This window comes from Chrysemys picta, chromosome 10, assembly GCF_011386835.1.
Source record: "Chrysemys picta bellii isolate R12L10 chromosome 10, ASM1138683v2, whole genome shotgun sequence".
Classification (NCBI taxonomy): domain Eukaryota; kingdom Metazoa; phylum Chordata; order Testudines; family Emydidae; genus Chrysemys; species Chrysemys picta.
Genome location: NC_088800.1, coordinates 88056985 through 88070424, shown reverse-complemented (window position 1 = coordinate 88070424; position 13440 = coordinate 88056985). Strand labels below are relative to the sequence as shown.

General features: G+C 43.8%; 1 protein-coding gene across 11 annotated transcripts in view; it reads right to left on the bottom strand.

Moving 5' to 3' along the window:
* Positions 1–11424, bottom strand: part of LOC101943277 (3-phosphoinositide-dependent protein kinase 1) — a 146652-nt gene extending 135228 nt beyond the window's left edge. For 5 of the 11 annotated variants that reach the window (XM_042852990.2, XM_042852992.2, XM_042852997.2 and 2 more), the window contains exon 1: positions 11019–11175. In XM_042852990.2, coding sequence (XP_042708924.1) covers positions 11019–11042 — 24 coding nt within the window. In that variant the 5' untranslated portion in view covers positions 11043–11175. The other 6 variants (XM_065560377.1, XM_042852995.2, XM_042852993.2 and 3 more) reach the window with 6 other exon arrangements.
* Between the last annotated feature and the right edge of the window lie 2016 nt (positions 11425–13440).

Here is a 13440-nt window from a genome sequence, read left to right as displayed (position 1 = left end):
GTGGCCAGGAAATGTGAGTGCCACTGAAAATCAGCTCGTGCCATAGGTTGCCTACCCTGATCTAGTCTGAGCTCCTTCACAATACAGGCTACAGAACCTCACCCAGTGATTCTTGCATCAAGAGACTATGATTTCTGTTTGAGCTATAGCATCTCTTTTATAAAGAATTCTAGTCTTTATGTACAGACAGCAAGTAATGGAGAATCCATCACATCCCTAAATAAGTTGTTCCAGTGTATAGTTACCCTGAGTGTTTCTAGTTTGAATTTGTGAAGCTTCAGCATCTGACTACTGCATCTCTTTGTGGCTCTTTCTACAGAGAGCTGTCTATCATCTCTCTTCTCCATGCAAGTACTTGTGGACCATGATTAAGGCAACATTTTAATCACGGGTATTTTTAAGTAAAAGTCACGGACAGGTCACGAGCAGTAAACAAAAATTCACGGTCTGAGATCTGTCCATGACGTTTACTACATATCCCCAACTAAAACTTGGGCCAGGGTGCTTGGGGGGGGGGGAAAGAAATCCAGGGACGCCACAAGTGCTGGAAGGGGTGGCCGGTGCTGAGAGGAGGCACACGGCCTGGGACCCCCGCTGGCACTGGTGGTGGGTGTGCAGGCGGCGGCACATGGCCCAGGATCTCTGCTGGTGGTGGCAGAGGGGAGGGTTGGCAGGCTCCCTACCCAGCTCCGACTGGCATGTCTGTGCAGGTCCTAGGGGGAGGGGTGGCTAGGGGGGCTCCGCGCACTGCTCCTGCCACGAGCGCCAGCTCTGCAGCTCCCATTGGCCAGGAACCACAGTCAATTGGAACTGCAGGGGCAGGCAGCATGCGGAGCCCCATTTCCCCTCAACTGAGGAGCTGTGGGGACATGCCCGTGGGAGCCAGGGAGCTCCCCCTCCCCCAAGATAAGCGCTGATTTGTGCTGCTGATTTTCCACCATGGTCCACAATTCTTTTTCAGAGAAACGGCACCCAGTACAGAGTTCCCCATCCTATCCATACAGCCTACAATCTTTGTTCCTAGTTGTATACATTCAGCTGTATTAAAATGTATATTGTTTCCTCGGATCCGGCTTACCAGGTGATCCTGATTACTCTGTATCTGTGATGTGTCCTCTTCATTATTTATCACTCCCTCAATCTTTGGGTAATTTGCAAACTTTATCAGTGATGATTCTGTGTTTTCTTCCAGGTCATTGATAAAAACTGCTAAATAAATAGTGTAGGGCCAAAAACCTCTCTCTGTGGGACCCCACTAGCAACATATCCACCCAATAATAATTCCCCATTTACAATTACATTTTGAGACAGCATGCCATGTCAATGTTGTATCATTCTAGTTTATTTAATCAAAGTGTCATGCAGTACCAAGACAAATGCCTTACAGAAGGCAAAGTATATTGCATCAACACTACTGAATAGCATTTGAACATCGTTGAGCACCTTGAATAGCCAAGAACAGATGCCTGAAGGAGCCCACTAAAAACACCCCCTTTCGATGATAATTCTTCATGTACAAGGTCTTCGAGATCTATCAGTTAACCAGTTTTTTATTACTTTAATATGGGTTACACTGATATGTTGACACTAGCATTCTCATTCGGGAGTAGACAAACAATTCAGTCAGTCAAACTGCTACCTAAATAAGACCCATTTCTCTATTATTATTATTCTACTCCATCCAATGTCATTAACAACTGCAGAACTGGAAGTCCTGGGATTATGAGTAAACCTAAACATCTGAGAAATATCACAAAACCATAAGTGATTAGGCTAAACTGCAGCAATGCTTTATTTAGGTTTGAACTGTTACCTAAATAATCATCTGTTCCAGGCCCTGGGCACTCTTGACTCTCAAAATATTCAGTTATACATTTGAATGGATACAACACACACTGGTAGCTGCAAAATTTTAAAATATAATGTAAGCCTCTAAGTTCCAGTCTCACAGACCCCTCACAGTCTCCCCATCTCTTAAAGCAGGGATGAGTGGAAATGCCCTAAAGTTCAGCAAACTCTGGTTATTTCAGACGATTGGTGAACAAATTCCTAATGAAGGACACCTTGTCAGCATCTATAGCTTTAGGAGAGGAAATAATATCTGAACAACTGATACATTGAGTAGTGCATTTTGACAAACTAGGATTTTTCTTAAAAGGGAAGGTAGACTTATACAGCAGCCATCTGTCTTTATGTGTAGTAAAGGGCTCAAAAATTGATGGATAAAACATCTCTCAGGGATCCAGCTAGAAGGCAACATGAAGACATTCTTTCAAAGCAGAGTCTTTTTTTCAGATGTGAATTTGGTCTAATCGAGCAGTCAGTCAATCTTTATCTTATTACCAGCAGTCAAGTTTAAAAATGAAGGCACTACTTGATTTTCTGCCTTCGGGAATTTCTGACAAATTATTAATATAGAAAGACGACAATATAAAATTGACAAGCATTTCACAGAACAAGGCATTTTGGCTTACCAAACTCTATTAGCCTACACAATTAACTATTTGCCCTTAACTTCATCATTCTATTTCATAAGCAACATACAAGAAATGTTAATGAATTAACTGACCCTAGTTTTCAGATATAAGTTTAATGAAGGTTCAAGTTCAGTTATTTAATAGTTCCTCAAGCTGTAGTAAATACATTCAAAATCCATTCTGATATGCTTGAGATATGAACTCTGTACCAAGCATATAAAACAGTATGCAAGTGGCCTCTGGTTACAGAAAATGATATGAATGTTTGTATTTATGTAAGATAGAGTTGTGTTTGACTGGTCTTGTCAAGTCCCACATCAGCTGATGGTACACCAATGTTTTTTTAATTCCATATGGCAGTGATTTAAGAACTCAAGAACTTACTTCCCAACACAATGGAAGCTAACAGAAGTGTGAACAGAGCTGGTTATAACATTAATTTAGGTGAACATTTAGATTAATTTTATCTCTACCTGCAGAGATATCTGTTTCAACAAAGTTTTCATTGGGAAAGTTTTTGAAATCCAAGGGTGTCTGGTCACTTTTGATGGGAGAGAAAAAAACTTGAGCTTTTTGATCTAAAAACTGCTATCTCAACACAGGCTCATGAAGTGGAATTATCTCAAAAGGTTTTGGTTTTGTTCCAACGTATTAGGAAAACAAAATTTTGAAACCTTGGAAGTTGTCATAAAATGGAATGGTCATCCTTCAGCCAATCTGTAAACAAGCTACAGAGATCCTCCAAGGACGTTAATTAAATAAAATTCAAAATTTTATTTGTACAGAACGCCACAATAGGCAACTGGCAAAAATGGATTCTCACAGTCACCAGCCCAGCAAAGCACTGCAGATTATGCTTAACTTTAGACGCGTGAGCAGTCCCATCAATTTCACTGAAACTACTTACATGCTCCAAAGTTAAGCACACACAGAAGTGTTTGTGGGGTTGGGGCCCTGTGATATGTTAAAGAGTAGCTATGGATTCAGGCAGCCGCACCCTGCTGCACCTGCCATACCAATCTTGGAGGAGGAGCCTTCAAATGGGAGAAGCTCAGCTCAGAAGGCGCAGGCTAGGGAGGCAGACAGGCCTCTTATCCTTCGCTCCCAGAAAGGAACAAAGCAGTCATCCAAGCCCCGTGATGGGGAAGGTGGGCCAACACAGGAAGAGCCCAAAGAAGAACCAAGAGGTCTGACCAGAGACACCTTATCCACTTCTTCCACAAGTCTCTGAGCTGGAACCAAGGGTAGAGGGAGAGACTGGGTTCCCCTATAACCTCACCAGGAAGACTAATGAGAAGACCCAAGATAGAAGGGTCCACAAGGACTATTTTGGCCTTGGACCAGGGCTGTCAGCCTGCATGATGTCCTGGGACTAGTGGGTGAAAACCCTGATTCACTCCAAAAGGGGTGAGACCAAAGCTGACCCAGCTGTAGGGACAAGTCACAAGGCGACAGGTATCACCAGTGGACCCGGTCACAGGACTACAAAGAAAAAACCCTGCAAGGCAGCACACCAGGTGGTAAATCACTTTGCCACAAGCCCACACAATCCCTATCAAAATATAGGGATAAAATTAGCATAATTTAGAGTGACCAGAGCATGTTCCACTAAGGCTATGACTACACTAGAGAGCTTAAAATGGTGCAGTTGTATTGACACAGCTGCGCCGCTCTAAGCTGACGGGAGAGAGTTCTCCTGTCAATTTAATTAATCTACCTACAATGAGTGGAGATTGCTGGTGTGGACAGCGCTCTTAGGTTGGTGTAACTTATGGCTTGTTCACACCCCCGAGTGACGCAAGTTATATCAACGTAAGCGGTATTCTTAGACTATGTCTACGCTAAGTTACTAATGCACTGACGCTATTGCACTTTAATCCTGAAGATTAGAAATATCAATGAAAATAGGAAATCTGAAGCAGACACTTCCAACAGACACCGCTATTATTAAATTAACTGGGAGCTTTGTAGGAAAATGGGGGAAAGCAAAGGTATTAAAAAGCACTTAAATGAAATCCATTCACCATCACAGAAATTTGAACATCACTGTTTTACTTAGAAATCTGGATCTTCATTTTATTTTAGTTTTTCTATCTCTAAATCTTTCAGCATCCATATAGCTAATGGAATAGGTTTTGTATAGTATGCCCAATACTAGATTAAAAACTATGTTAATATGAAGTTAAGGCTGAATATACTTATCAGTAATATTGGATAAAACACATCACAAGGTATCATAATTATTCCAAAAACCAGCATTATAACAGGAAATTCAGAGTTAAAGGTAAGTTTTCAGTGATGCCAGGCAATATCCATATAATTAGGATTACTGCCTATTAGCACTTGTGGTGCCAGATTAGAAGAAACTGATTTTTAAAGACTGATGTTTTGTTCCTACCAAAATTAACTTAGTTCTTTATCAAGAGAGTACAACATTTAAGTCATGAAACCCAAACCATACAGTACAACTGCATATTTCTGAACTGAACCACGTTACAGCTAGCTATGCTATTTTCCAAAAAACAACGAGGACTCCTTGTTGGTTTTGTGGATACAGACTAACATGGCTACCCCACTGATACTTGGTATGTAATTTCTAAGATTCCAGCTTCAAGTTCAGGTAAAGATTTATGCTAATGAGGGAACTTGTAGGAAGATGTATACCAACTACTTATCCTCTAACCTCTTCCATTACTAAGCAAAGAACTTCAGTTTCCAGAACCTTCAGGGGCCAGAGCCAATGTTTAAAGGGCCTGTTTTATTATTTAATAACCATCAAACTGATCTAAAGTAGGAAGCCACAGGAATCTCCAAACACCTGTATTCAGCCTCTAACCCAATTATCTAGATATGTAAATAACTCACTAACATTTCTTTCACTCTGGTTCATCTAGATCTTTTATAAACTGATCCAATCCAACGCAGACCAGAAAAGAACCAAAATAACTGTGACAGATCTAAACTATTGCTGTCACATTATACCAAATTTAATAAAATCTTTTGAAAAGAATGTGATAAGCAAGTTAATCCTTGCAATTCCGTAACCATAAAGAATATATGAAAACACTGTTAAATAAGTATATTAGGCTTTTAACCATGCTGCAAGTCTCAGCCTTGCTTCAGCACTGAGTCCCCCACCAAAGCCATTTATTGCTTACAGCATCCATTGGTCAGTAAGACAAATGGGCTTTAGCACAAGCTTCAACATTTCTCTACATTATGCCCTTAGCCGTTTTATCCAGTTCTTTTGCAAATATCCAATTATTGGGTCTCAACTTTTTCAGGTATGCTTACTTGCCTAAAAGATATCTAGAGGAGAATGTGAAGGTAAACAAAATTGGTTGTGCTGTTTTTGCTTTTTATGTTTAAGATAGCAAAAAGTTTCCCACCTCAAAAAGTGTTTCCTGTTTTTAAACTTTCAAAATATCAGAAATACCAAAACTTAACTTCCCTGGTTCTACTCTAGTACTTTTTGGAGGACACCTGTGAATAAGCTCCTTAACAGAGGGCTTTTCTTCTAAGTGTTTGTGTTAAACAGTCTGTATATAAAAACAATCACTTCACATTTAAATCAGGTCTCACTTGCATGTTTTTTCTGACATCATAAACCTATGAGTTCTAGAGTCATTCAGAGAGTCCTTCCAAGAAAGTTCTGAGTTAAGGTGAAAAAAATACAAATTTAAAATCTTTGATTACCTTAAGTGGGTTTAATAAAGAGGGTGCTACATTTACTTAAGTATTTAGACAGAGCTAACATCTTCCAAGTTGTACATAACTATCTAGTTCCTGCAATCTCTCCCCTAATACCCAAGGACGCCATTTTTGTTACTTCCTTTGGATACTTTATCAATGTCTCGTATACAGAGTTGAGTGAGGAACAAGCACAGTGATCCAGTCACAGTTACAAAAACTATGTGAAAATGTGTTATTTCTTGTAATATCCATATCCACTCAAGAATAGGGTTTGCTTAAAAAACAACCACCCACCATGCTGCGCATGCACATTTAGTTTGAAAGCTACACCACACCCAACTGTCTGTATCACTACTCTCTGACCAGTTATTTCTAACACATATGGGTATGTACCTAGCCATATTAAACTACTTATTTGACCTTGTAAACATAGAATGTTGAAAACAGTGTTCATGATTTTACTCCATCTTTTAACCCTACCCTGGTTTGGGATCAGTTTTCTCTAAATCTTTTACCAATCAAGAAGTTGACAGCCTAGGTGTCAGTGATACAGACAAAGCTGTCTACTGATAAATGAAGTGCAAGGGATTTTAAAACAGATACTATGAACTCAAAAAAACAAAACAAAAAAAACTCACATTTTTCTGAAAAGTTTTATATGTACATTACAAGAGCTTAGTCTACACTAGAAAAAAATTGCCAGTATGGCTATACTAATAAACACTTCTAATGTAGATGCAGATTATATAGCAGTGGCAGCCAAATTTACAGATTCTCTGAGCCACATATGATAATCTTCAGAAGCTGAGAGCCAGGAACACCTTCCAGAGCTCAGGGCTTCTACCCTGCGGCTGGGTGTTGGCCTCGTGGTAGGCACCTGCCGATGCTTGGGGCTTCAGCAAGAGCGGGACTGAAGTCCCAAACCCCGGCAAGTGACTCCTGCAGGGCTGAAGCTACTAGACCCACCAGCCCTCCACAGGGCAGAAGCCCCTAGCCACCGCCCTCTCTCCCCATCTGGTAGGAGGAGACTAGTGATGGGGGGTTCTGCGAGCCACATTTTAACTGTAAAGTGTGGCTCATGAGCCACATGCAGCTGTTTGGCCACCCCAGTTATATAGACATAAAAGTGCTTTTGCTGGCATAGTTTAACACGAAATTAACCCAAATCAGTTTTTTTCAGTTTGTTTACATGTATAAAAAAAAGATTCCAGGATTATCATTGTGTGTGTCACTCAGAAGCCAGTTACATCTGTAAAGTTGATGTGAAGCGATAGAAACAGCTACAAGCATGGTTGAGGGCTCACTGTTCAGAATATCACCATGTTGAATCATCAATGGGATTATTGGTCTGATAGCCAATTTTTAAATTCTCAGACATTCTGACTTTACTAATTACACCTGTGTGGTATATAGCCATGCATGTATCCCATGTCACCAGTACTAGACCACTGATCACCACCCTTACTCTACAGCTAATCTCCATGGACCAATTTCATGGGTTGTTTGAGGAATACTGAACAGATGGTGGGTTACTTGGCCCAATGGCCACACCCACCATCTGCACAAATCTCCCAACATAACTTGTCAAAACACAAATCAACACAACTATTCACACAACAACTGAAGCACTACTCTGAAGCCTAGAATGTCTGAGTCAGTGCAAAGTGATGGAAACAGCTACAAGCATGGTTGAGAGCTGTTTGATCAGAATATTACCAGGATCAGTCACCAATGGGGTTTGCAGCCTGTTACGGTCCCATATATATATATTTTTTTTTATAAACATGGTTTTACAAATCACACTTGTGCAACAGAACAGGCTTTCAGCTACTAATTACTGATTATTAATAGACATCCCATTTATTTGTCAGTAACCGCAGTTAAGGTTGTATTGAGATTGGTATTTAAAGCATGACTAAAATATCTTTCACATTTTAATAATTTAATTCATTCTCCAACATCAGCACTATAAGTCTTCAGAGGACAATTTTATTTTATTTTTAGGAGGTGGGGAAGAGGTTGTTTCCCAAACAAATTATTTCTTTTGTAGGGGAAATGCTTTAAAATAGTCCTCTAAAAAGTTATCCTGTTTTCCTCACATTTCTTTAGGTTTCTATAGCTAAACAACCACCCTTTCCACAAATGCCACATTTCTCTCACACAAACTTTGATAGAACAGGAGTACTTGTGGCACCTTAGAGACTAACAAATTTATTAGAGCATTAGTCTCTAAGGTGCCACAAGTACTCCTGTTCTTTTTGCGGATACAGACTAACACAGCTGCTACTCTGAAACAAACTTTGATAACATCTCACATGCAGGGCACTTTTGAACTTAAAATTAAACTGTTATTTTCCCTTATTTGGCATAACCTGAAAGTTACACGAAGGTTAGCCTGCAGAAATTTACAGATTCATTCATGACATTAGTCTTCTCTTAATGTCAATTTGATTCCCTAAGAAACAATTACAAAATAAAATAAATAAAAAGACATCTTTGGGGGGGAAGTAGAAATGTCATTTTCACTGAAGACGGGAATTAGCATGGATTGGGAACAGGGATGTAAGTGGAAGTGTGGCTTCAGCTGAGAGGGGCCCAAAGAGGAGCTACACTGACAAACCATCTGTGTTCCAGAGAGGAGTTGTGCTGGGGGACCACTCTGGAGTGGAAGGGAAATGTGGAGGTGAGAAGATACCATGTGGGGACAGCATGGAGAAAAGTAAAGCTTGAGTTCCTCTCCCTTCCACTTCATCCTTCCCCAAAAACCCTTCCTGGCTGAATCCCCACTTCCTCTCTCATCCCCCATCACCTCCTACTGGACTGATTAAGTTTATAAAAGTCACTGTGTATAAAATCTAAAAGCTGAATGTAACACACAGAAGCAGGGAGACAGGAGCAGAGGATATGTTGTGGAATGGGGCTGGGCCATCACCCCTACCCTGAGGGTTTTAAGGGTGTTTTTTTCACATCTCTGAGCAACAAAGGTTGATAGTTATTAAATCTTAAAAACTGCACTATAATAAACTTTGTTTGCTACATATCCCATGAATGCAAACTATAAGGGACACTTCAGTCAGCTACTTCCCTTCTATCAATCAGTGCTCACAATCAGAATGCAAGTCAGCAGCTATATCTGAAAGGCTTATTTTAGTACAATCACCTGTGAGGACCCTCTCCCTCACTACCACTGGCTATTATTTGAAGGGGGGGGGAGGGGAAAGCAGGTTACAGAGTAACAGGTGGTCCCTTCCAGGGCAAGAGAGTTCTAATATCCTTTCAGTGGAAGATTCCATTAAAAATAACCACAATCCCCCCCCCCCCCCCCAAGCGTAATGAAACTAGAAGTCTACTTTCAACAGCATGGTTCAATCTTTGCTCTCCAAAACACAAGCCCAAAGAAGCAGTTGTTTTCCTTTCACCGTCAGAATTATAATCATGGAGACAAGCTCAGTTTGGGGGCATATGTTGTACACTAGAGGACCCAGATGATTAATAGAAGATGGGCTTTTCATCTTCCCTGAATGAAAGTGGAAATTTTAGTTTCCTAACCTAGTGACCATCTTAATCAGGTTCACTCTGTACAATGAAAAAAAAAAACACTTTAGTGTACAAAACTGTGCAGTAATTAAGGCAATTACAAGTATTTTATATCACTATTTATCAACCAGGGGTATGCAGAGGTCTTCCGGGGGTAGGTATATCTCCATATATTATATATCTCATATAACTGGAAGGGACCCCTGAAAGGTCATCGAGTCCAGCCCCCTGCATTCACTAGCAGGACCAAGTACTGATTTTGCCCCAGATCCCTAAGTGGCCCCCTCAAGGACTGAACTCACAACCCTGGGTTTAGCAGGCCAATGCTCAAACCACTGAGCTTTCCCTCCCCCACAGCAACTTGTCTAGTTATCTGCCTAGTTTTACAGCAGGGTACATAAAAAGCCCTAGCAAAGTCAGTACAAAATAAAATTTCATACAGACGATGGACTATTTATACTGCTCTATATACTATACGCTGAAATGCAAGTACAATATTTATATTCAAATTGATTGATTTTATAATTATATAGTAAAAATGAGAAAGTCAGCATTTTTCAGTAATAGTGTTCTGTGACATATTTGTATTTTTATGTCTGATTTTGTAAGCAAGTAGTTTTTAAGTGAGATGAAACTTGGGGGTACACCAGACAAATCAGACTCCTGAAAAGGGTACAGTAGTCTGGAAAGGTTGAGAGCCACTGTTTCACACCATGCACTGCCCGAGTGGGAGATTCCCGCAGATCCAATCGCACCCAGACCCCCCCACACACCACTCCTGACGAGCGGAGTTCCCACAGTGCCCAATGCACTCAATTCCTCTTTGGTTCCACTTTGGGGGGGTCCCTGCAGAGCCCATCTCGCCCAGAGCTCCCCTTGCCCTGGTCCCGACTGTGAAAGGGGGGGTCACACGTAGAGCCCATCATACCCAGAGCTCCCCCCACAGCTAGTCTATGAGTCTAGTCCTGACCGGGAGGGCGAGGGGGGGGGGTGTCGTCCTGCACAGCCCCACCGCCCCGGTCGGGTCCCGCCAAGCCCCACCGCGTCCCTCAGAGCCTCTCGCACGGTCCGCGTAGGGGCCGCCGTGAGGGGCGAACCGCACCGAGACCGCGGAAGAACTTCGAAGCGCCTTGCTGGGGCGCATCACGACGCGCGGAAGGGCCGCCCGCACCTCGCGGCCTGGGGCCGGCCAGCCCCGCGGGCCCTGGCGTTGCGGCCTAGTCCCTCCTCCCAGAGGGCACCCGCGGGCCGCAGCAGCGGCCGAGCCCGACGCAGGCCCTGCGCACGGGGACCGGCACGCCTCGTACTCACGAGGTGGCTGCTGGTGCTGGCCATGGGCCCGCCCGCCCGGCCTCCCCTCGAGTCGCCCTTTAAGAGCCCAGCTCACGGCGGCGGAACCCGAGCCAATGGGGCACCCGCATCCTCCGCCCGTGACGTCACCCACAACAGTGCCCCCTCCTCTGGCAAGGGCGGGACTTCCGCGCTTCCATACTCCCATTGGCTCAATCACCTGCTACTCACGGGCAGGCCCAGGTGTAGTGTCAGACTCTACTTTTTGCCGATTCCGCTCCTTGCGGCGAATAAACGGGAGCGCACGCTCTGCGCATGCTCAGTTAAAACGGCGACGCCACTGCCCTCGTCTGGCCTTAGGATCCGCTCCGCTCCTGCCCTGAGCAGCGCTGGGCTCCGGCCGCCTCTCACACCAACTTCCGGGTTGGCTCCGAGCCAGTAAAGGATCATGGGAAGCAGCCCGGCCTAGTCGCACACCTATTGGCTCCTCAGCCCAGACTCCCACCGCGCGGCTACCCATGATGCACCTGTCCTATTTCCTCAGCCCAGCCTGCCGATCGCCACCCGCCGTTCACCTGTCCCGCAGGGACCAGCTCCACCCACAATGCACCTGGTCTCCACGTACAACGTCCCCCCGGCGCACCTTCCCCCACGCACAGCCTGTCTGCCCAGTATGCACTGGGGCTGCGCCAACCCTTGGTCTGGGGGCTCCTCGGGGCTGGACCCAGCAGGTGCCGGCCAGGCGCTTTCCGGGGCTGCGCTGGGAGTTGGGCCCAGCATGCACTGGGACTGTGCCAGTCCTCATGCGCCAGGGGCCACTTGGGGCTGGGCCCAGCATGCACTGGGACTGTGCCAGTCCTCATGCGCCAGGGGCCACTTGGGGCTGGGCCCAGCATGCACCGGGCCTACATCAGGGGTTCGTAGGCTGTGCTAGCCCTCACGTGCTGGGGGCACCTCAGAGGCTTTGCCCTGCATGCTCATAGGGCTGCGCCAACCCTCGCACGCCAGGGGCTCCTTAGGGCTGCACCCAGCACACACGGGTTGTGCCAAGCCTTGCTTGCCAGGGCCACCTCAGAGGCTGTGCCCAACACGCTTCAGGCTGTGCTACCCCTCGCACACCACTGGCACCTCAGGGGCTGTGCCCACCAAGAGGCCCACTGGTTTTCTGAGCCTTGCCTTGTGTGTTACAGACTCTTTGCATCTCTAATGAGGAAGAGGACTACAAAGGCAACTGATATGGCTGCTTTGTAACTCCCACAGAGCTGAGGAATCCCCAGGTACAGAACTGATGCACAGTCTCTTCACTACCTTCTTTGCAGCTCCCGCAATGGCCAGGGGAAAGATGGCATTGCTAAAACCGCTGTATACACTTGTTATTTCCAGCTGCTTCTTGGAACCATCCATACCCAGAACTAAACTAGAGCTGTCAATAACAAGAGCTGCCAAACAAGCCTCCAGCCAGCTCCACAATCAGCTGCAAAGATGGAATCAAGCTATCTTTACCCACCCCCCTATCCTTCAGTCCACTATTGAATGCTGTCATTGAATGAGCACTTTAATATTAATAATGCAGAATTAGAGGGGATTCAGAGCAGGGCCATGAGAATGATCAAATGCCTGGAAAATCTTTCCTATGAAGAGAGACTGAAAAGATTGAGAGTGTTTTAGAAACAAGATGAATAAGTAGGGACCTGATAAAAGTATATAAAATAATTAATGGTAAGGAGAAGGTATATTGGGAACTTCTGTTTTCCCTGGTGACCAAGGTGACAGTCAATGAAATTAAAAAGTGGCAAATTCAAAACCAATAAATGGAAATATTTTCCCCCTCAGGATGCAGTTACACTTATAGAAATCATTGCTACATGATATTGTTGAGGCCAAATACTTAGCAAGATTCAAAAAGGATTTGGACATTTATATGAACAACAAGAATATCCAGTTATAACGGTTGCTAACATAACTTTTTGAAGAAATATTAAACTTCATGCTTCAAGTTTTAGAGATCATTTTACATACTAGGAATTAGGAGGTTTTTTTGCACCTTCCTATGAAGCATCTGTCTATTCTGGCCACGGTCTGAGAGAGAGAGGATACTGAGGTAGATGGAGCATAGTCTGATTCAGTATAGGTTTCAGAGTGGTAGCCATGTTAGTCTGTATCAGCAAAAAGAACGAGGAGTACTTGTGGCACCTTAGAGACTAACAAATGTATTTGGACATAAGCTTTCATGGGCTAAAACCAAGTATTCCTGATTCAGTATAGTTAATTCCTGTGTGTTTATTTTCACTGTCTGAATCTGCTCAGGTTTCTGGACACATGTAGACACCCTGAGTATATTGAGAGGTTTAATACTGGAATTACCATAGTTTCTCCCATAATACAAATTTCATACCTATCCTCTTGTGGCCCTGAGATTGCCACCCCTTCTTGCTGACGGCTA